Source organism: Mirounga angustirostris, unplaced genomic scaffold (assembly GCF_029215605.1).
Source record: "Mirounga angustirostris isolate CCGP_5_RB_7025 unplaced genomic scaffold, mMirAng1.0.hap1 SCAF_5, whole genome shotgun sequence".
NCBI lineage: Eukaryota > Metazoa > Chordata > Mammalia > Carnivora > Phocidae > Mirounga > Mirounga angustirostris.
The window spans coordinates 16,974,682-16,999,580 of record NW_026991713.1 but is presented as its reverse complement, the minus strand read 5'-3'; the positions used below and the strand labels follow the sequence as shown (position 1 = coordinate 16,999,580).

The 24,899-nt window shown below is 39.9% G+C and overlaps 1 protein-coding gene across 1 annotated transcript in view; it reads right to left on the bottom strand.

The window, feature by feature from the left end:
* ALDH1L2 (aldehyde dehydrogenase 1 family member L2) overlaps window positions 1-24,899 on the bottom strand; it is a 68,141-nt gene that overhangs the window by 17,662 nt on the left and 25,580 nt on the right. Inside the window, exons 8-17 of the mRNA XM_045872693.3 lie at window positions 23,946-24,071; window positions 23,284-23,375; window positions 21,375-21,522; window positions 14,817-14,936; window positions 14,092-14,219; window positions 11,531-11,681; window positions 9,067-9,137; window positions 8,876-8,981; window positions 1,037-1,124; window positions 250-343 (exon numbers count right to left, since the gene is read on the bottom strand). Of these exons, the coding sequence (XP_045728649.1) occupies window positions 250-343; window positions 1,037-1,124; window positions 8,876-8,981; window positions 9,067-9,137; window positions 11,531-11,681; window positions 14,092-14,219; window positions 14,817-14,936; window positions 21,375-21,522; window positions 23,284-23,375; window positions 23,946-24,071 (1,124 nt within the window). The remainder of the gene's footprint in view (window positions 1-249; window positions 344-1,036; window positions 1,125-8,875; window positions 8,982-9,066; window positions 9,138-11,530; window positions 11,682-14,091; window positions 14,220-14,816; window positions 14,937-21,374; window positions 21,523-23,283; window positions 23,376-23,945; window positions 24,072-24,899) is intronic.

Below are 24,899 nucleotides of genomic sequence, written 5' to 3'. Positions count from 1 at the left end.
GGATTGTCACAGCTACTAATGGGGTAGAATTCCAATACGGCTCTGGTTTTTACTGATTATGGGCTTTATGCTTTGGAAATATTTTATTATATGAAAATAGTTCAACACCCAGCAGTGATAAGTAGATTTCTCTTCTAAATAGGATGTGGGTTTTCTCCCTCCAAACACACTGTGTATCAGAAAGCACAAAGCAAAACCAAAACCTGGTTTACTAGGATCTGCAGCATACCAACTCACTAAAACCAATACCTCTTCATGATCTGTTTGCCAACAGCAGTGGACCCAGTGAAACCAAGTTTGCGGATATCAGGATGTTCAGAAAGGCGTTGCCCTGCTAGGCCACCTGCAGAATTAGGGAATAAAACATGAATTAAAACATTACTCAAGCCCTTATGGTACAAGTGGCTTTGAATTCGTTTAAGTGGATTTCTAAACTCTCTGAAGTTTTTTATTTTCTGTATTAATTACAACTTGACAAAAGTCTAGATAATGTCCTGCATGCAATTGTCAGCCTCCCAAAAGATGGGTAAGCTTTGGTTTTTCATCTTCCAAAGTAATTTTAAAAAGCTGAAACAGGCCACCTGGTGGTAGTTTTACAATGTTGTACAATTTCTGCTCCTCTCACCCTACTCACCCACCATTATATTTCTACTTTAAGATTTTTAGCACATGGCAAATACATTTATTCTTTTTTTTTTTTTAAAGATTTTATTTATTTATTTGACAGAGAGAGAAATAGCGAGAGCAGGAACACAAGCAGGGGGAATGGGAGAGGGAGAAGCAGGACCCCGCCGAGCAGGGAGCCCGATGTGGGGCTCGATCCCAGGACCCTGGGATCATGACCTGAGCTGAAGGCAGACGCTTAACGACTGAGCCACCCAGGCGCCCAAATACATTTATTCTTAAGTTAACTGTTTGGTGAACTGTATTTAGCTTTAATATACTGTTGTTATAAGTCAGGGCAAGATTTCAGTGGGAAAATAGCCACTCAGCTATTCCTGTACCATTCATTATTTACAATCAATGGATGGCTTACCTGAGCCTGGAATGATGTTGATGACCCCCTTCGGAAAGCCTGCTTTCATAGAGAGCTCAGCAAACTTCAAAGCAGTCAAGGGTGTGACCTGAGGAAAAGCAGACCACAATTACCTTCTTCAGACCCTGTCTTGTCCTTTAGATCAGTACCCTGCTTTTCCTTTCTGGTCGTACTACAGTTTGTTTTAGTTTTTCTTTTATTTGGACATAATTTTAGACTTACAGCAAAGTTGCAAAAATAGTACAAAGAATTCTTGTATATCCATCACCCAGATTTCTCAGATGTTAACATTTTACTATATTTGCTTTATCCTCTTTTTCTCTTTATTTTTTCTGTACCCTGTAAGAGTAAGATATAGACATGCCCCTTTACTTGTAAATAATTTTGGATGCATTTCCTAAAAACAAACAATTCTTTTTAAAATTCTTTTTTTTTTTAACTTTTTTTTTTTTTTTTTTTTTTTAAGATTTTATTTATTTGCGAGTGAGAGAATGAGAGACAGAGAGCATGAGAGGGAGGAAGGTCAGAGGGAGAGGCAGACTCCCTGCTGAGCAGGGAGCCCGATGCGGGACTCGATCCCGGGACTCCAGGATCATGACCTGAGCCGAAGGCAGTCGCTTAACCAACTGAGCCACCCAGGCGCCCAAAACAAACAATTCTTGTACATAACCACATACAATGATCAAAATCAGGAAATTAACAACTTATTAGAAAACCTAATTTATAGACCTTATTCCGTTTTCACCAATTGTCCCAATAATGTGCATAATAGAAAAAGGAAATCCAAGATCATACATTGCATTGCCATGTCTGTAATCTCCTTCAATCTGGGAGAGTTTCTGAGTTTTCTTTTATGTTTCATTGATTACACTAACATTTTTGATGAGTGCAGACTAGTAATTTTGGACAATGTCCCTTCGTCTGGATTTGTCTGTTGTTTCCTCATGACTTAACTCAGGTTGTGCACTTGTTCACATGCAAGAACTTTGGCAAGAACACCACAGGAGTGATGCTGAGTCCTCAGGGCACCCTCTCAAGAAGACACATACTATCAAGTAGCCCCAATATTGCAAATATTAACTTTGATCATTTGGTAAAGGGGGGTTGCCAGGTTTCATCATAGTGAGTTACTCTTTTATACTTTGTAATTAATAAATATTTTGTAGGAAGATACTTCATGACTATTTAAATATCCAGTTACTACTCCAACTTCCAACCACTAGTTTTAGAACACATTGATGATTCTTCCTAAATCAATTGTTATGAGGATGGTTGCCAGATGGTGATTTTCTATCATTCCTTCCACACATCTTAGTTGGCTTTTTTCCCTTCTCTTCAATTAATTAATTAATTAACCCATGTGAACTCATGGGTTCTTACTTTATTCAATAGATTATAATGTTTTACTATTGTTATTTCTTTTGATGTTCCAATTGTTCCAGATTTGGCTGATGGAAGCCCCTTTAGGATAGCTGTTGTGTCTTTCTAACATGTCCCTATCATTCTTTGAGCATGTACATGCATTTTGCCCCAATAAGATGTTCCAGGCACATCTTGTATTCTTCCTGTTCCAGCCCTTTCTTCAAGGAACCTAGATTTCTTTCAGTGAAGAATGATATTTAAATATTATGATATAATGGGAAATATATATTTGGTCTTTGGTTCCTGGCACATGGTTTCTAAGACGCTTGCAATCTCTCGTGTGAAAAGTGTCCTTTGTATACTTATGATGTGACTGGTAGCTGGGGGCTCCAAGGAAGTTTCAGGATGGACTCTCGTCACCAGAAAGACCAAGCCATGATGAGAGGGTTGGAACTTTCAGCCTGACCCTGGGGAATTGAGAGAGGCTGGAGTTTGAGTTCAATCACCAAGAGCAATGATTTAATCAATCTTGCCTGTGTAATTAAACTTCTTTAAGTACGCCTAGCCCATGGGGTTCAGAGAGCTTCTGGTTTGGCAAACGCATTCATGTGATGGGAGGGTGGTGCACCTGAACTCCAAGGGACAGGGCTCCTGTGCTCATGATCTTTCCAGACCTCATCCTATGTACCTTTTCATCTGACTGTTGATTTGTATCCTTTATAATAGAGTCATAGTAAATAAAGTACTTTCCTGAGTTCTCTGAGCCATTCTAGCAAATCCCACCTGATTTACAGCCATTGGTCAGAAGTACAGGAGGCCCAGGGCTCACAATTAGCATCGGAAGTGGAGGCAGTCTTGTGAGACTGATGAACCCCTTCACCTGTAGGGTCTGTACTAAAGCTCCAGCTAGTTAGTGTCACAATTGACTTGAATTGTAGGACACCTAGTTGGTGTCCAAAGAGAGAATAGGTTGATATGGGGGAGGGAACCCCACACATTTGGTGTCAAAAGAGTTGTGAGTAACAAAATTTCAGAGTTTTAGAAACCAAGATCTGGACACTATTGAAATGTTGCTTCTGCTCTCAGGAGACAGGGCTGGGGAATAATTGTACATGTGCTTATACACACGTACATCTATGTCTATCTGTCTGTCTGTCTGTCTTCCTACCTGTCATCTATTCCCACATATATGTATACCCATTTCTTTATCCAGCCATCTAAATATATTAAAACCCATGAGTTTTTGAATACCTCCATCCAGTATCTCAGAGTTCATTCAATACTCTTTTCCCATTTTCATGTTTGTAACTATCTTCTCCAATAGTGAGAAACATGGCTTCCAATATCCACAGAACATTCACTGATTTGCTCAATTCAAAAATGTATAGAAAACAATTTGAGAATTATTAAGCTAAAGCCTATTAACTAGAGTCCAGTACTTATTTGCAGCACTTTTGCCTTAGTCTGAGAGCATATAATCCAAATGTCTGTCAAAACTTACTTGGATTAATGTTTCCTCACTTCCTTCAATGGGATCATGTTATTCATTTGAAATACAGCTTAATTTGTTTTTATTTGTATTTGGTTTTAGGGTTTTTGCCCATCTGGGTTGATTACATTTTTGTTTGTTTGTTTGTCTATTGTCATTGTTGAGTATGGGAAACATGCTTCCAAGAGTGAGGAATATACAAAAAGTACATTCAGAGAAGTGTTGTTCTCTGCCCTCTTTCCCTCTATCCCTTCCATCCCGTCTCCCTATGGCCTATAGATAATCAACCTCATTAGTCTACAGTGTATCCTTCCCGTTTCTTTTGCTCAAATGAACAGATACACATCTTCTTATTTTCCCACACTTCTTACACAAAGATGGCATAATACGATCTCATTTTAAACATCTATTACAGCAATGCATAACTCAGAAGCAAAATGAAAGCTATATTTTCACAGCGTTAAAAACCAATGCTGATTAAGTCTTAAATTAGCACTTTTTTAGTGTGGTCTCAATAAATGGAATGTGCAAGAAGCTCCACAGAGGTGTGAAAAGAGAATAGTAGAACTTCTATGAGCATATTTTTTTTTAAAGATTTTATTTATTTATTTGAGAGAGAGAATGAGAGACAGCACAAGAGGGAAGAGGGTCAGAGGGAGAAGCAGACCCCCCACTGAGCAGGGAGCCCGATGCGGGACTCGATCCCGGGACTGCAGGATCATGACCTGAGCCGAAGGCAGTCGCTTAACCAACTGAGCCACCCAGGCGCACCCTATGAGCATATTTTAACTGACAAAGATATACAATAAGCCGAACATGACATTTATTATGTGGCTGGCTAATGATGCTCTCACTCTGTCTCAATGAGGGGCAGATGGTCATGGGTCATAAAGGGATATCCTAGGAGAGAACAGGAGCTCACAAGGCCAAGGGAACAACAATGGTTTCTTCACTTGCTCATTTGCTTTCAGGATATTGCCACGTGTTGAAGTTTATAAGCCTGGTTACATGGATTCACAGACTATATTGTTACTTTAACTAGCCCAGCCTTCATAAAATGGACAAGTGGCTGAAAAAAGAATCTCTATAGAAACTGCATAATAAATAATACTACCAAGGCTGGGTGCCTGGGTGGCTTAGATGGTTAAGCATCTGCCTTCGGCTCAGGTCATGATCCCAGGGTCCTGGGATTGAGTCCCACATCAGGCTCCTTGCTCAGCAGGGAGTCTGCTTCTCCCTCTCCCTCTGCCTCTCTCCCTGCTTGTTCTTTCTCTGTCTCTCTCTCAAATGAATAAATAAAATCTTTAAAAAAAATAAGTAAGTAAGTAAATAAATAAATAATCCTACCAAGGCAATGAGCAAACCACAAGCAAACAACAAGAAAAAGGCAGGGCTAACACTTTCCTGCCTTCTAGTAACAGGTCCACTGCAGTAACAGTGTGAGGTTTACAAAACAGGAGTCTCGTTAGACTTGATGAGAAATTGGCCTCAAACACTTGAAATTATCAAGAAGATACCTGACACAATAGATTTACATCAACTACTGTTAAAGATGATCCTAGCACGAAGTGTATATTATGCCTTGATACGAAATCATGAGGAAAAACATTTAAAAACTAACTACCCTGAATTAATGATAGTTCTTTTCAAATAAGAACAAAAAAGATTTTTATATCACTAATAAATACCATACAACAAATTGTTTCATCTTTATCTCCTCCCTTTTCATTTCTGTTGGTTTTCTTCCATTTGGTTACTTAGTTCTCCCAGCAGGACTATCGGTTTAGATGATATATGGGAAAGTATCTAGCAGTGTTCTGGGCAAGAGTAGGTCATTGCTAATGTCATTATTAGGTTTGATGAAGTGATCAGAACCATGTCAGACCTGGACCAGTCCAGGCCATGGGAAAGAGCCACCTGATTCGGTCCTGACATTCACATGGGGACTTCATACTGGAAATGGTTGCATACATCATCACATAATATTATGCAATACAATAAAAAGGTATCTACAACAGAACAATAGCAACTTTGGGTCTTTCATTTTCAGGATTAAAAGTATCATCAATTATTAAACTGTCAGTTTTATTTTTTATTTATTTTTAAATATTTTCTTTATTTATTTGACAGAGAGACAGAGCATGTGAGCACATGAGCAAGGGGGAGGGGCAGAGGCAGAGGGAGAAGCAGGCTCCCTGCTGAGCAGGGAGCCCAATGTGGGACTTGATCCCAGCACCCTGGGATCATGACCTGAGCCAAAGTCAGATATTTAACCGACTGAGCCACCTAGGCACCCTAAACTGTTCGTTTTAAATTGCAGATGGGGACAGAAACTGTGTGTGTCTTTGTCACTGATCGATGCCTGGCAACTAGTATGCCCTCAATAAGTGTTCCTAATTTTTGAACATTATATATAATCACTGGAGTTCCTCAATGTTTAGCACTCTCACTGGATGCCATTTAGTGATTCTCAACCCTGGCTGTATCTTAGAAACCAATGTGAAGCTTTCAAGCAATACCAGTGCCTGGGCTCCGACCTAGACCCATTACATCAGCATCTCTGCCAAGAGATACCAGTATTTTTAAATGAGAACTCCAGGATATTCTAATGTGCAGCCAGGATTGAGCACCCCGGGGCTAGATTATCTGCCTCTTCTCTTCACCCTACTGGCTTCCTGCTGTTTAATGGGGAAACAGCACTCTTATAGAAATCTGGTGAATTGGCACCATTTCCATGGAAGGATTTGTCAATATCTATCACACAAATACATGTATCTTTTTTCCTTATTTATTTATTTATTTAAGACTTATTTATTTGAGAGAGAGTGAGAGACCGCATGCACGTGGGGCAGGGGTGGGGGTGGTGGTGGGCCAGGGAGGGTAGAAAGGGGAGGGAGAGGGACAAGCTGACTCACGTGGAATGCAGAGCCTGATATGAGGCTCAATCTCAGGACCCTGAGATCATGACCTAAGCGGAAACCAAGAGTCAATGCCCAACCAACTGTACCAGCCAGGAGTCCCCCCACCTTTTTTTCCTTTTAAAGAAAGAAAGAGAGAGCAGGCATGAGTGAGGGAGGTGGGGAGAGGAAGAGGGAGAGGGAGAATCTTAAGCAGGCTCCATGCTCATTGCGGAGCCATGGTTGGGCTCAATCTCATGACCCCGAGATCATGACCTAAACTGAAATCAAGAGACAGACTCCCAACTGACTGAGCCATCCAGGCATCCCACAAATACATGTATCTTGTAACTAAGTGATTCTATCAGAAACATTTCCTTTAAATATACTTACACATGTGCGTGATGCCATATTTATAAGGGTATTAACTGTAGCATTGTTTATAATAACAAAAGGGCAGAAAAATCTAAATATCCATTAATTAGGGATTAGTTAAATAAAATATGGTTTAGCTATACAAGGGAATATTATGGGATATTGTTTATTTATACAATGGAAATTGTTTAATAAAAAGGAGGATTTTTTTTCTTTTGCTAAGTATGTATAGAATGCTACTATTGTATTGTGGTAAGAACACTTAACACAACATTTACCCTCTTAACAAATTTTAAGTGTATGATATACTATTGTAAACTGTAGGCAAAATGATACACAGCAGATCTCTAGAACTTATTCATCTTGCATAATTGAAACTTTACGCCTGTTGATTGGCAATTTCCAATATCTCCTTCTCCCCTCTTTGTGATTTCTTAATGGGTTAAAAAAATTATATATATATATAAATTTTATTGCCATATTGTATTTTTATTGCATATTACATATATATAATTTTTTTGCATAAACAGATATTTGTATATGCATAGAGTATCTCTGGAATACCTAAGAAACTAATAAATAATAATTAATAACATCAGTTGCCCCTGGGGAGGTAAATTGGCTGACTGGGGAATTAAGAATAGGAGGGAGATTTTTTTACCATCCACCTCTCTGTACATTTCTATTTAGAAATTTTTTAACGTATAATTATTTTTTAAAATGAAAGTGTTCCTAACAAGTAAAACAAGATGTCTATGGTCAGTATGACTAGGTAGCAGTAACAAATGAAACTGTAATTTCTTAAATTCTAAAAGGAGAAATAAATGAGAGGTGATAGGTAACATAAACTCTTCTAGAATAGAGACTAAGTTGTCTCCATGACGTATGCAACTCAGAATGTCTACTACTCTTCACTGTATACAGTCAATGTTCAGCCAGGTATTAAGTTGGCCACCATATGCTTTTTCCTGAAAAGCTACTGTAGCATTAAAAGATTTTTTTGAGAACTCTATCATTTGAACTATTTTTTATTATTAATTATCATTTCCTTGTTATCCAAATGTACATATTCTTACACAGTTGCCACAATTACGTACATTCTTTTCCATCCTTTTCCCTCATCTTCCCTATCTTTACAATACTTTTTTTTTTAAGATTTTATTTATTTATTTGAGAGAGAGAATGAGATAGAGAGAGAGATCATGAGGGTCAGAGGGAGAAGCAGACTCCCTGCTGAGCAGGGAGCCCGATGCAGGACTCGATCCCGGGACTCCAGGATCATGACCTGAGCCGAAGGCAGTCGCTTAACCAACTGAGCCACCCAGGCGTCCCTACAATACTTTTAATCATTAAAATTTGAATGCCTATATAATAGTTTTTCTTTTGATGTCTCATCGTTGCTCTAAATAATTACCTAATTATCAGGCATTTGGCATTTCGCAAGAATTGAATTGGCTTGTAGAAATTCAGTGGATTTCACCAGAGTATCCTATGCTTGCTTCCCTTGTCATGGAAATTTAAATTGTGGGATATCTATGGGGTGCATTAGGGAGCTATTAAAAATGAAGATTTAATATGAAAAGATGCCTATGATATCTTTAAAGATGTCATAATATACAAGCCTGTGTTTAAAGATGTAACGTTTATAAATGTACGTCTCCGTTTTCAAGTGAAAAGGATAGAAGGAGATCCTGCCCCTGGCCCCTTGCATCTCACCTGTGCTGGCTTGAGGACTAGGGTATTGCCTGCCGCCAAGCACGCGGCACTCTTCCATGCTAGCATCATCAGCGGGTAATTCCAGGGGATGATAATGGCGCAGACACTGCAGGAGTAGAAAGACGCTATCCTTAGTTGTCTCCAACCAACACAACTCACACCAGTCACCCAAGGCCCTCTCCTTGTCTTACCCAAGTGGCTCCTTCTTGGTGAAGGTCAGATTGCGATTTGGACGGGCCTGGTTGATTGGAATGGTAGAACCCTAAATAGTAAAAAAAGGTTAATACTTATTTTACTAATTCAAATGAGTAAATCTAATCTCAAGGAATCCATTTTCTGTCCACCTGTCTTAATTTTTCTTAGCTGGTATGAAAAGGCAGTGTTCAATTTATAAGAAATATATCCACACCGAAAAAAGGAGCTGCTATTTCTTTCTGGAGGGAAGTAAGACACAGGAGAATAAACCTAATTATATGTATGTATGTATGTATCTCTATATAATAAACATAGTTCTTTTTTTTTTTAAGATTTTATTTATTTGTTTGAGAGAGAGAGAGAGCATGAGGTGGGGGGAAGGGGCAGAGGGAGAGGGAGAAGCAGGCTCCCTGCTGAGCAGGAAGCCAGCTATGGTACTCCATCCCAGGGACCCCGAGATCATGATCTGAGCTGAAGGTAGATGCCTCACCGACTGAGCCACCCAGGTGCCCCTATATACTAAACATAACTCTAATTTAGTTAACCTCCATTCCCAACTTCTCGACATGGCAGAGAACGTTAATTGCCTGCCCAGGATCCATTCTTCCATCTGTCCTTAGTAACAGAAACCCTATTATTAATAATGGTATCAGCCATGTGCCCAGATAAAATTCTGTTTTCCAGTTTCCAGGGCAGACAGGGATGGTCAACAGAAGATGTAAGCATAAGGCATGTTCTTTTGCCATAAACCCCCACCCTCTCTTCTGCCTTCTTCCTGCTCAGAATGTCCCTGACATGGCTGATAAGTACAGTGGTTATCTTGAGACCATGACACAGTCTTGAGGGCAGAGGTCACTGGTATAAAGATGGTCTGATAGTGAGAGAGGAAAACTGAGTGTCATACTCTAGCCCTGACTACTTGCCTTGTGCTCCTTGAGAATGAGGTAAAAAAAAAGTTCCTATTTGGATTTCTGTTCCATGCAGCCAAACTTAATCCCAAGTAATTCACAATAATAATCTTTAACTGAAGCTATTCATTTGTTTGGCCACATATGAGAGTATTGCTGTTACTAATTACAAGCGTCCGGCTCTTACCTGAAATCCTTGGGGCCAAGTGTGTTTTGGGATTAAGAATTAGTTGGACTATAGAAACATAACATAACACATGTACCTCATGTTATATTATCTATGACTCCCAGTAGGGTCTGGAGCAGCCCCTCATAATCAAACATATGATTATTGGACTATTTATTTAGTGAAACATGAATATTCCCTCTAAGTGATAGAAATACAAATTATAAATAGATTCATGTTGGTTCAGATCAGCTTTTGGCAACAAATGAGTTTGAACCACTCAAACCAATTAGCATTCAGGTTTTGGAGCTCTTTGGATTTCATAATTGAGGATAAAGGATGGACCTGAACCACCACTACTAAATACTTACATATGGATGATTTGTGACTGAAGAATAATAAAACCTATGTTCACGTGCAAGCCCTCATCTGTTGCAAACTTGTTGCTAAGCCTCACTACATAACTTGCAGGGTTTGTATTATTGTGACCATAGTATGAATGAGGAAAGTAAGGTTTAGAGAGATAAATAACGTTAACATTAGCTGGTAAGTGGCAAAGCTGACCCTTGGACCCACGTCTCTCTGACTCTATATTAATAGTGGTAACAGCAACTCACCCAAATAAAATATTGTTTCCCAGTCTCCTTAGCAGACAGAGAAGGCCAATGGGAGATATAAGCACAAGGGAGGGTGGGATTGCTTTTTAAAGCTCTTTTGTCTTTCTCTCCCGGCCCCACTCCCTCCTTCTCACTGCTGGGAGGGTGGCTGAGACGGCTGGTACTGCTGTGGTTATCATGAGTCTATGAGCAGCATGCATGCTTCTCTTTGTTATGAGCCTTACCTTTACCTTTTATATTCCCAATGCTGAGGTCAAATGTAGTTGCCACTTACCATCACACATGTACTATTTACTTTCTTATAGTAAAAAGGGAAATGAAATATTTATTGTACCCATGCTTTAGAAAATTATTCTTATACCCAACTGACTTAGACCATGTATGTTAGCTCTCTGGCTTCTGTAGGCATTTGAATTTTCCTTCTCTCCATGACACCCTCTGTGTCTAGAAGACTATGAGATGCCTTTAGAGACATTAAAGTATAAAAAATACCATCAGATTTTAGTTCAGAAATTCTTGAGTTCAAATCCTAGGCTCTATGGTTTACTTACTAACAATGTGACCATATACAAGTCTTTCACTGTCCTCAAGCTTCTGTTTTCCTTACCTGCAGTAAGGGATGACAGCTATCTACCACAGACGATTTTTATAAAGATGAGATGAGAAAACCTAATAGATGGCTCTAAAACAGTGCCTTTATAAAGACTAAATGTTCGGCCCTCTTCCTGTTGGAATGATCTCCATGGCGACAAATAACATCCGTGCTTACCTGAATTTTGTCACACCAGCCAGCAAAGTATCTGAATGTTTGCACAGACATTCCAATATGAGTCTTCAGAGCTAGGGTGTAGACAGCACCCGAATCAAGGGCTTCAATAGTTGCCAACTCTTCTTGGTTCTCTTCCAGTAGGTCTGCAAGTCTGTATGGTCAGGGAAAGAAATTCATTCAACAAATATTGATGGAGCTCCTATTAGGTATAGGGCACCATCCTAAGGGCTGAGAATTCAGAGGTGAACACACATGGATGAGGTTTTTGTCCTCATAGAGAATATGCTCCAGCAGGGAAGGCATTAAAAAAATCATTTCATAAATGATTTGGTTTTTGGGGCACCTGGGTGGCTCAGATGGTTAAGCGTCTGCCTTCGGCTCAGGTCATGATCCCAGGGTCCTGGGATCGAGCCCCGCATCGGACTCCTGGCTCAGCGGGGAGCCTGCTTCTCCCTCTCCCTCTGCCTCTCTCCCTGCTCATGCTCTCTGTATCTCTGTGTCTCAAATGAATAAATAAAATCTTAAAAAAAAAAAAAAGGTGGTTTTTTTTGTTTTTTTTTAAGATTTTATTTATTTCTTTGAAAGAGAGACACAGCGAGAGAGGGAACACAAGCAGGGGGAGTGGGAGAGGGAGAAGCAGGCTTCCCGCCGAGCAGGGAGCCCAATGTGGGGCTCGATCCCAGGACCCTAGGATCATGACCTGAGCCGGAGGCAGACGCTGAACGACTGAGCCACCCAGGCGCATAAATGATTTGTTTCAAGAGTTACAAAAAAGAAGTGTGGGAAGCCTGTACCATTTGCCTCATACATGCATAAGAAGTAGAACAGTGATTGAGCCACAGTAATCCGAGGAGATCAATGACAGAAAACAGTGGGAATGTGGCCAGTTCATGAAGATACAGGGAGATGTTAGAGAGTGCAACCTATAAGAATCCATGAACATGAGGATTTCTGGTTGGTACAGGAATGTTTCCAGCACTAACTGAAAAGGACAAGATAGAAATACATGGGGTGAGGGGTGCCTGGGTGGCTCGGTCGTTGAGTGTCTGCCTTTGGCTCGGGAAGTGGTCCGGGGTCCTGGGATCGAGCCCCGCATCCGGCTCCCTGCTTGGCGGGAGGCCTGCTTCTCCCTCTCCCACTCCCCCTTGCTTGTGTTCCCTCTCCAGCTGTGTCTCTCTCTGTCAAATAAATAAATAAAATCTTTAAAAAAAAAAAAAAGAAATACATGGGGTGAATTACAGACACCACAACAGATTTCTGGTAGGTGTCCAGATTCCGTGGCAAGGTAAGTCAAGGATTGTCTAATGGCTCTGAAAGAGTCAAAATTCATCTTTTGTGCTCCCCTCAACCATTGGTTTTCTTTCCATCCTTTAGTGGTTCTCTGAGTTGTTCCTTTTGGACTATTCTAAATTATAAATAGATTCATGTTGGTTCAGATCAGCTTTTGGCAACAAATGAGTTTGAACCACTCAAACCAATTAGTATTCGGGTTTTGGAGCTCTTTGGATTTCATAATTGAGGATAAAGGATGGACCTGAACCACCACTACTAAATACTTACATATGGATGACTTTGTGACTGAAGAATAATAAAACCTATGTTCACGTGCAAGCCCTCATCTGTTGCAAACTTGTCGCTAAGCCTCACTACATAACTTGCAGGGTTTGTATTATTGTGACCATGGTATGAATGAGGAAAGTAAGGTTTAGAGAGATAAAACAACTTTAACAACAGTTAAAGGGGGAAAGCCCTCTCCCTCAATGTTTCTTCCATATCCTACTCTAAGAGATATTTTGACCAAGGTCAGCTATTTGGCTCTAGAAATTCAGTAGAAAAGAGAATTTATGCTTGAATCTAATTAGTCTTGGCATATTCGGTTACTGATTTATAATACCCTTTCCGGGCCTTAGTATTTTTCCTCCTGACTCCTACTCTCTACAGGTCAAGTGGATTTAAAATTCGTCTTTGAAAACAACAAAGTGCTATTCCCCATTTGCTGTTCTGTATGCATCCTCCACACCGCTCTGTGATCCGGGAGGATGACCTTTATAGACTCCATCACCTGGCTCCCATGCTCTGTCACTGGGCTTGACTAATGAGAAGCCAATGGGCAGCACCCCCGGGAGAGAAAGCGATCGGGGATTCCATTCCCCAGCTCCTTCACAGATGGGCTGTGGTTCAGCAGCTGCTGTGTCCCTCCACCAAAAACCACTGGAGTGTGGTCTTCTACAGCTACAGATCTTGCCAGATTCCAGCAACAGCCCCTTCCTCTGTCCCAGACCCTAGAGTACTAATAGCTTCCCCCTGTTGCTGTCCCTAACTGGGTACTTCATTACCCCTTGACCTTGCCCACATCTCCATAAATGTTTCTTTATTAAACTTTTTTGCCGACTGGAACCCTGACTGTTACAAACAATAATACAAAAACCAGGAACTCACATATATGGAATTTTATATGAGGTAAGTAACAGGAGGCGTATAATAGGTGCATACTAGAATATTTGGGGGACAATGTTAGCCCATATCCCTAGAGAGCAGATCTGTGTTTTTAAGAACCACACCTGTACATCAATCTTCCTCTTTCTCTTGCATTCATTCTTCCCCATTCACCTTTTTCAAAGGCATCTTTTGCTGCAGCTACTGCTTTATCAACATCCACCAAAGAAGCATAGGATACTTTGCATATTGTCTGTTTCAAGGTAAACAAAAACAGGCTATAGGTCATTTACATAGAGATACAGAAATATGCTTCTTGAAATTAATATCATATTAATAGGAAAAATAGAGTATTACTTATAAAACCCAAAGAATTTATGATGGAACATCAATACACTCAGTAGCATAGTAAAGAACAATTTTAACACGGAAATCCTTAGCCTGAAATTTGGGACCTCTCATGTCACCCTACACCATGGAAAGACACATTTAGGAAGAATATATTTATTTCTCCTGGTGCTTAGGGAAGCTGAATTTCTTGCCATGAGCTTGCAGAGTCCAAAAATTCTTTTCTGCATATAGTTTTATTGAAGGTGTGCCTCTGATGTGTATAGGTATAGTTATCTGTCTAAATTCATCAGAAATATTCATCCAATAAAACAGGTGATTATAGTTAGTGGCCATTACTAGAATTGAACAGTTGAAAGAAATACACAGAGTGCATTTAGAGTAAGTGCTCAGAGGCAAAGTGATAGAATAAACTAACTTCCTAAGACTGTCAGTTTTACAACTGTGCATAAATTAAAAAGTCACAACCAGTAGTCCCTGCATGCACAAGTAATTTACTCACAGATCCATCTGTTGGGTTGATAGTTTCATAGGTCTTTCCATCGTCAGCATCTGTGAACTGTCCATTTATGAAACACTGATATGGCATTTTCACTGTCATTTCATTGACCTCCTTCGAAACCTAAGATAGAGAATTATATTAATAGGTTCAGTGGATTTCTCTGCTTATCCATTTGATGCCAAATAGCAATAAACAAGTTTACTCACTAATGCAGCGGGAGAAGTTTTATCTATAGGATTCTAGTTCCTACTCTCCAGAAGAGACCAGCATATGTAAGATTTGGGCCTCGTGATGCTCAGATTGGCCACTGAGCCAAGGAGCTAGCATCTCTGACGACCAAAGTACTCTAGGTTGGGCCATATAAATAAATACCTCAGATTTTCTTCCTTACACAAATGAGAGAACTCAAAAGGCCTCCAGATAATGGAAACGGCACCATCTAGTGGCAACATCTATGGAGCGCAGCCCTTGCTTTCATTTGTATCCTTGAAATTGCCTTTGTGGATTAAGTTTCCTTTTACAATGTTGCCATTTTAAGTTTTTTTCTTTAAGTTCCTTCCCCATTTTTCACTTTCTCTCTCTCTTACAAATGTGTTGCCTTAATTCTATTCTGTACCGTTAACTAGCGAATGAATTTAGGTTAGTCCATTAACTACTATGAACTTCAGTTTTTTCAACAATGCAAAGGGGAGAGGTGCCCGGGTGGCTCAGTGGGTTAAGCGACTGACCCTTGATTTTGGCTCAGGTCATGATCTCAGGACTGTGAGATCAGGCCCGGTGGGCACCCCGCTCAGCGGGGAGTCTGCTTGAGATTCTCTCCATCTTCCCCCCCGCCACCTGCACGTGTGTGCTCTCTCTCTAAAATAAATAAATAAAATATTTCAAAAAATTAAAAGGGGATAATGCTACCTGCTTCATACAGTTATTATGAGGAATAACTGAGAAAACATATGTGAAAGAGCATTATTAGAATAAAATTTCATAATGGCACGAGGTATAAAAAGTATAATTTTGGGCGCCTGGGTGGCTCAGTTGGTTGGGCAACTGCCTTCGGCTCAGGTCATGATCCTGGAGTCCTGGGATCGAGTCCCACATCCGGCTCCCTGCTCAGCAGGGAGTCTGCTTCTCCCTCTGACCCTCCCCCCTCTCATGCTCTATCTCATTCTCTCTCTCAAATAAATAAAAATCTTAAAAAAAAAAGTATAATTTCATATAGAGAAATTGATAATGCTTAAAAAAGAAACAAAAAATATCAAGACAGTATCTACTCTTATCCCACAGATAAGAAATACTTCTATGAAATATTTCTGTTGTGTTTATATAGGATATAATGAAGGAATCTTCATCTGATTTGATGTGTCTAGTCTCTGCATATAGTTCACTTCTGTAAACTCATCATTCTGGAAATACGCTAAGTGTTTTACATGCATTATCTAGTTTGATTCTCCCAACTATCCTATGAGGTAGATATTATTATTGTCCCATCTAATATATGAGGAAACCAAGGCTTAGAGAAGCAAAGTAACTTGCCACAGGTCACACAGCTGGTAAGCGATGCTACGTGGATTCAACCTTAGGTGGGTCTGACACCAAAATTCGTGTTCTTAACCAGAGGATGCTAAACTGCTTCCCAAATCTACCTAAATTTTATTTTATTTATTTAATTTTTTTTAAATTTTTTATTTATTTGTGAGAGAGAGAATGAGAGACAGCATGAGAAGGAGGAGGGTCAGAGGGAGAAGCAGACTCCCCGCTGAGCAGGGAGCTCGATGTGGGACTCGATCCCGGGACTCCAGGATCATGACCTGAGACGAAGGCAGTCGCTTAACCAACTGAGCCACCCAGGCGCCCTCAAATTTACCTAAATTTTATTAAAAACACATGGATAAGGAGCATTTCTGGAATAGTAGACTAGGTCATAAAAGCCACAAGAACATTAGAAAATATTGTCAAAATCATTTTTCTCATGACTCTGGAAATTAACCAAAAGCTTGAAAGAATCCATTTATTCAAGAAAAATAGTTGAATCTCTGTAAGCACAGTGAGTTCTGTGGTATATTAACTGCCCTACTCTTTCCTATCTCTCTCTTGACAGCTCTGCAGTATGAAAACCAACATCCTTACAACTATGGTGGCTGTGAAAACCAGCAGCCTGTTAGTCACCAGAGGGGGACAAATCATCCCCAGAAGCTCCCAAGAGGCCTTATCTCCACAGAGCTTCCCAATGTCAAGCTCTATACTCCATGTTTGTCTTTATTTGACCTGACTCAGAGCTTGCTCTGCACAAACTACCTTAGTCCTTCAGTGAAGGCTGAGAGACTTATCAGTTCAAGAAATTTAAGGAAATCAATGTCTGATCATCAACTGATGACTTAGTTAGCTGAGTGGAGACTTCAGTGGTGGCAAACAACAAAGAATACAGGCTTTACAGGATTCGTCCAAGAAAGTCACTAAATAAAGAAAAAAGCAAGAACAACCAGCAACAGTAATCCCTGTGAAAGGAGGGGTCCTATTTCCAGAGTTGCCACATTCTGTTATTTAAAATGGCTGGTTTTCAACAAAAGATTGCAAGATACATGAAGAAACATGAAAGAATAAAGAGTGGCCAATACATAGGACAAATAATAGTCAATAGAAACCATCCTGGAAAAGACCTAGACACTGGATTTATCAGAGAAAGATTTTAAATAAGCTTTTATAAATATGTTCAAATAACTAAAGGAAGCTATGTCTAAACAATTAAAGGAATGTAAAAGAACAGTGTCTCACCAAATAGAGAATATCAATAAAGAGGTAAGAATTCTAAAAGAAGAACCAAAGAGAAATTCTGGAGCTGAAAAGTGCAACAACTGAAATTTTAAAAATTCACTACAGGGGCTCAACAGTAGAGTGAAGCAAGAGGAACAAAGAACTAGCAAATTAGACAATAGGTCAAGAGATTATCCAGTCTGAAAACAGGAAGACAAAAGAAGGCCTGTGGGACACCATCAAATGTACCAACACATGCGTAATGGGAGTTCCAGAAGGAGAGGAGAGGGGGGAAAGAGGCAGGAAGAATATTTGAAGAAATAACAAATGAAAATATCCCAACTTTGATGAAGAACATTAAACCATACATCCAAGAAGTTCAACAAACTCCAGGTAGGATAAACTCAAAGAGATCCATTTTAGAAACATCATAATGAAATGGTCAAAAGCCAAAGATAATGAAGGAATCTTGAAAGCAGCAAGAGAGAAGCAACGCATCACATAAAATGGATCCTTAATAAAATTAATAGATGACTAATGCTCAGAAACACGCAGGCCAGAAGGCAATACGATGACATATTCAAAGTGCTGAAAGAAAAAGACTGCCAACCAACAATTCCATATACAGCAAAAACACCCTTCAGAAACAAAGGAGAAATTAAGTCATTCCCAAATGAACAAAGACAGAGAAGCTAGCATACTGCCCTTCAAAAAGTGCTAAAAGGTATCCTTCAGGTTGAAATGAAAGGACCCTACACGGTACTTGAATCTACATGAAGAAATAAAGCACACTGATAAAAAGTAAATACAAAAGTCAGTATACATGTATTTTTGTCTTTAACTCTTCTCCTATCTGATTTAAAAGACAAATGCATAAAGCAATGATTATAAAACTATGTCGGTGGGCTTACAATGTATAAAGATGTAATTTGTACGACAATAATATCATAAATGTGGGGATAGGGAGCAGACTAAATTACAACAAAGTTTTTCTTTACTATTGTTATTAGGTTGACCTTAATCTGAACTGGAATGTTTTAAACAAAAATGTTCCTTGTAATCCTCAAGGCAATCATTAAGAAACTAACTAAAAATCTATAGTAAGAGAAACAATAAGGGATTAAAATGGCACACTAGACTATTTTTAATACAAACAAAATGCAGGAAAGGAAAAATAGAGGAGCAAAAAGGGCAAGACAAGACATATACAGGCATACCTCGGAGACATTGCAGGTTCAGTTCCAGACTGTTGCAATAAAGAGAATATTGCAAAGAAGCCAGTCAAATGAATTTATTGGTTTCCCAGTGCACATAAAAGCCATATTTACACTACACTGTAGTTTATTAAGTACGCAATAGCATTATGTCTAAAAAAATCAATGTCTATGCTTTAATTAAAAATACTTTAGCGGGGCGCCTGGGTGGCTCAGTGGTTAAGCGTCTGCCTTCGGCTCAGGTCATGATCCTGGAGTCCCAGGATCGAGTCCCGCATCAGGTTCCCTGCTCAGCAGGGAGTCTGCTTCTCCCTCTGACCCTCCTCCCTCTCATGCTCTCTGTCTCTCATTCTCTGTCTCAAATAAATAGGTAAAATCTTTAAAAAAAACAAACAAAACTTTAGCGGGGCGCCTGGGTGGCTCAGTGGTTAAGCGTCTGCCTTCGGCTCAGGTCATGATCCCGGGGTCCTGGGATTGAGCCCCGCATCGGGCTCCCTGCTCCACAGGAAGCCTGCTTCTCCCTCTCCCACTCCCCCTGCTTGTGTTCCCTCTTTCGCTGTGTCTCTCTCTGTCAAATAAATAAATAAAATCTTAAAAAAAAAAAAAAAAGATACCAGAGATAGGGAACCCTTGAAACATTACCATGTTTGTGGAGAGAAAATCCCAATAGGGACCAATGAACAAGGTGCTCTAAAAGAAATATAGGGCGCCTGGGTGGCTCAGTTGGTTAAGCGACTGCCTTCGGCTCAGGTCATGATCCTGGAGTCCTGGGATCGAGTCCCGCATCGGGCTCCCTGCTCAGCGGGGAGTCTGCTTCTCCCCGTGACCCTCCCCCTTCTCATGCTCTATCTCATTCTCTCTCTCAAATAAATAAATAAAATCTAAAAAAATAAAAATAAAATAAATAAAAGAAAAATATAAACATCATACTGAACTTCTTTCAATTCCTCAAAATCCCCTCCCCACCTTTTTTGTTAAAGTAGCTACGACTAACCCCTACCTGGAATACTCTCTCTTTCTTTTCCTATCCCCCCTCCTAAAATTTCTATTAGCATGGCTAGTGATCCTTTAGATTGCAGCTAAAATCACTTCCTCTTTGAGACACCTGGGTATCTCAGTCGTTAAGTGTCTGCTTTCGGCTCAGGTCATGATCCCAGGATCCTGGGATTGAGCCCCACATTGAGGTCCCTGCTCAGCAGGAAGCCTGCTTCTCCCTCTTCCATTCCCCCTGCTTGTGTTCCCTCTCTCGCTATCTCTCTGTCAAATAAATAAATAAAATCTTAAAAAAAAAAAGGAAGCTGTCAAAAAAGTGACAAAAAGCCCACAGAACGGGAGAAAATATTTACAAATCATATATCTGATTAAGCTCTAGTATCCAAAATATACAAAAGCCCCTTACAACTCAACATTAAAAAGACACACATTCCAAGAAAATGAGTAAAGGATTTGGATGCACATTTTCCCAAAGAAGATATACAAATGACCGATAAGCACATGAAAAGGTGCTCATCATTAGTCATCAGGGAAATGTAAGTCAAAGCTGCAATGATATACCATTTCACACCTACCACTAAAATAGGAAAGACAGACAATAGGCAAATGTTGGTGAGGACGTGGATAAATTGGAACTTTTCTACATTGCTACAGGGATAGTGAAATGGTGTAGCCACTTTGGCAAACAGCTTGGTAGCTCCCGCAAAAGTTAAAGAGTTACCATATGACTCATCAATTGCACTCCTAGGTATATACCCCAGAGAACTGAAAACATGTGTTCACACAAAAACTTACACATGAATTTTCATAGCAGCATTATTTATAATAGCCAAAGAGTGAAAACAACCCAAATGTCCATTCACTGAGAGATGGATAAACGAAATGTTGTCTATCCATACCACAGAATACTATCTGGCCAAAAAAACGAGTGAAGTACACAACACACACAACAACGTGGATGAACCTTGACCACATGGTGCTCAGTGAAAGAAGTCAGGTACAAAAGGCCACAAATTGTGTGATTCCATGTATAGGAAATATCTACAGTAGGCAAATCCGCAGAGACAAAAAGAGATTAGTGGTTTCTGGGGGCTGGGGGAGGGGGAGAACAGAGGATGACTGTCAGTGGAGTCAGGGTTCCTTTACGGGGTGATAAAAATGTTCCATAATCAGAAAGAGGTAAATGGTTACACAACTCTGTGAATATACTTAAAACCACTGAACTGTACATTTTAAAAGGGTGAATTTTGGGGTGCCTGGGTGGCTCTGTTGGCCTACTCTTGATTTCAGTTCAGGTCATGATCTCAGGGTCCTGGGATTGAGCCCCATGTCAGGCTCTGCACTCCGCAGGGAGTCCACTTGAGATTCTCTCTCTCCCTCTCCTTGTGCCCCTCCCCCTGCTCGTTCACACTCTCTTTCTCTAAAATAAATAAATAAGTATTTTTTAAAAAAGGTGAATTTTATCGTGTCTGAATTTTATCTCAATAAAATAGCTATCTCAAAAAGGTCATAAATGTAAAAACAAATGAACAAAAGGCATAGCATTCCCTTATAGCTTATGAGTCTTAATGATGTAGATTTCAGGCAGCATGGAGAAGCTTACATAATCCACGACTAGCTCTGCTTCTTGATCTTCTCCTCTCAGTTTCCTCACAACTTTTTGGATGAAGTCTTCAAACTTGGTGGCCATGTAGACATCTTCATTCTGTAGCTGAAGCCCACCACACTTCTGTCTGATCTCTTCAACCAGCCTTAAAGTAAGAAGCAACTCACATTACTTACATTTTTAAAAGGGTTTAGGGGAACCATATTATTACATTTGTCAAGTTGCTTTGAGATAAGACATGTCACATGCCTATTTATAGCCTATGAGATCTTCCATGATAATACTTGGAGAAATTGGATAAGACCGGGAGAACAAAATTAAAAAGCTGTCTTGAAGGACAGTGGATATTCTTTTGTTTTTAACTTTGTATATGGCTAAAAGTAAAAGAAACCAAGGCAAAAACATTTTACCTACTTGCAAGCAAGATAATAAGGGGCACATAAAATCAGTTCCTTCCCTTTCAAAGGTAAGCAAGGAATGAGAAATAAAGTCCCTAACTGTAAAGATTATGAAACAAAAGTCATATGGTATAATATTGTCTCTAGATCATGTATAAGAATGAAACAAACATGTGCTTGTACATGGTTAGTGTAGCTACTAAGTAGAATCATGCACTAGGTCAAGATAATTTTTGAAGTCTCTTCCGATGCTTTGATTTTTTGCTGTTAATTTTTCAAATTATAGCTGTTATTTGCCATTTCTGGAATAGCACTTGTGATAGATGCAGGACAGAAAGACCACCTTGGTTGTTGTTCAGTCATTTCTTCTCCAAGAGAGATGAGGTGCTTTGGCCGTTCAAGATAACAGTATCAGGTGATTATAGTAATTCAGATACTCAAGCGGAAAATGGGCAATTCTTGAGGAGTATCTTGCTAGCGAAAAAATAGCGTTAACAGTATAGTATTGAAATCTTTAGTTGAGCAAATTAGAAGTTTCAGGGAACTCGTGAATCATAGCTGAGAAATTTGTAATTTGAGGAACCAAAACTCTTGACTTTGATAATACTATTTGCTCTGGAGATGATTATTTGGATTACTGGAATAAAAGTTCCATGAATGAAGGAACTTTGTCCTGTTCATGACTGTATTCCCAGTGCCAAAACTGTTCCTGATATGTCGTACATATGCAATGAATTTTGTGGAATAAATGAGTGAATAAGCAAATAAACAGAATGATCATCAAGAACACTCACTTTTTTTGACATGAGGAGCAGCACTCTTTAACTTATTTAATTAGCGAATGGCTGTAGTGTGGCCCTCAACAAAAAAATATCTCTGCAAGACTCTCTGCTATTAGTATCCTCGCAGACCTTTAATTTAATTTATTTATTTTGCCATAAAAGAGAGAGTTCTAGGACTCTAGCTCTTTCAACTTGCCATAAACCTCTATAGAGAAATTCTGACTATAGGGTAATTATTCTTCCTCTTGCAAGTATCCTGATAGTCCTTATTCTAGATATATCTTACTGGGTAATTTAGAGGGATAGGAAAAAAAGATATTGGGGGAAGTACGATCAACGTCGGGTATCCTTCTGAATCAGACTATGTAGGTAATTCCTGATAAACGTTCTCAGCCAGAACTTCCCATTCCAGTGCCATATTGGAGGAAAATTATTTAAGAAATGTGAGGACAGATTTTTAAAAAAGAAACAAACAATTACAAGCATTGGTTTTCTAGGTATACAGGACATATGAAAACAACTCCTGGCTAGCAACAAAGAGGAAGGAACAAATATACGTGTTTGACCATGGAAACAAACAATCCAAAAAAGAGGAAGAAAAGAGAAACAGAGTATAGTGGGTATGGTAAAGTGATAACATCCAGAACAAAGGATTGGATTGGATTTTCAAAGTCAAAGTCAAAATCTGGAGGGGAGGGGTGTGAGTCAACAGGGTGACTGTTTTACCGGACAACATCCATTGAGCTGGCTCCAGATTTAAAGAAGTCTGTGGAGTCTTCAATAACAGGAACATTGCTTAAAATTCCAGCCCAGATGACCTGTACAGCAAGGGTAATTTTTATGAAGGACGTGCCATGAAGAACACAGTGGCAGAAACTGGCCAGCTCCTCAACCAAAACTACTTTTTTTCATCTCGGATACCTTGCTTGACTACATTTTTCAGCATCTCTTCAAGTTAGATGCAGCCATGTGACCGACTCCTAGCCAATGAATATGAGTGGAAGTGAACCTGACTCCTAGCCTTGACCCATGAAAAACCTCCTTCACACAATTCTCTGTGCTCTTTTGCCCTTCTTGGCTGTCTGAAATGTAGATGACCCCTACGGTGACCTTGAAAATAGCAGAGCTTGGGTCCCCGAATGACTCCACCCCTAGTCCTTACATTCCAGCTTCACCCCTCACCCCCATGCCGACCTAGAACTGCCTTGCATAATTCTGTGAGTGAGAAATAAATTTGCATACAAATTTTGGAGTTAATTTCCTACTGTAGCTCATACAAAAAAAGAGGCAAGAAAGTGCTATGCTCACTACTCTGAAGACTGATGGTCCAGTTACAAAATGGCTTCAGTTTTAAGATAAGAGTAACATTAAGGACATCACATGTTCACCTTGATGGTCCCTGCCACCTTCACCTCCTCGGCTGTAAGTTCTACCACCGATGTCTCCCCGGCTGAAAAGTACTGAGAAGCAGGGATCATTCTTCCATCTTCAAACTGCAGATTTCTCACCATCAGCTACAAAATAGCAACAAAACAAGCAGAAGAACGGAAGATTAGGACAATTCAAAAGTGAGGTCGGTGTTACATATTATAGGAATACAAGGATCAGCGTATTCGGCAAATACAAAAATATGGGGTGAAAGCACTCACCATTATGTGTAAAAGGACTGAAATGGTATTTTACTAATGGCAGCAGAAAGGAGAAAGTGAAGTCTAGGGGTAGATACACCTCGAAATGGATAATAAGCTACTGAAAAATGTATATATTTAGACTGAGGCTCATTATAACTCCTCTTCCTCCTCCCACTACTACAACGATCAGTTCTCCACCTCCTCTTACTGCTTTCCTCTGAACACTTACTCTGCAGCAGGCATGGTGCTAGGTATGTATGTATGTGTCTTATTTAATCTCATAAGTCCTGGTGGAAGCAGGTGCCGTTATTATCCCCGTTTTACTGATACGGAAATGGAGGCTCAATGAGGTTAAGTAATTTGCCCAACACCACACAGCTAGTAAGTCACAGAGCTGGGGTTACAGCCCAGACCTAGCTGGACCCTGAAGCCTACAATTTTAATTATTGATCTACCCTGCATGCTACCAGAATATATGTGCAACCTGCGAATTCCCCTTGCTTTCTTCAAAGAGTCCCCCGAAGCCAAGAGCCCCTGCTCCCAAGCATGGGCAGTGTGAGTGCTGCATGGGAGGCAAGGCAATGAGCATCCAAAGAGTCCCACATCCATCGTATTGATCCTGCCAGCCTCCAGCAGTGGGAACGCAGACCGGTGAGACTACGCTCTGTTTTATAGACGGAGAAATGAAGACTCAGAGGGGAGAAGCATCCT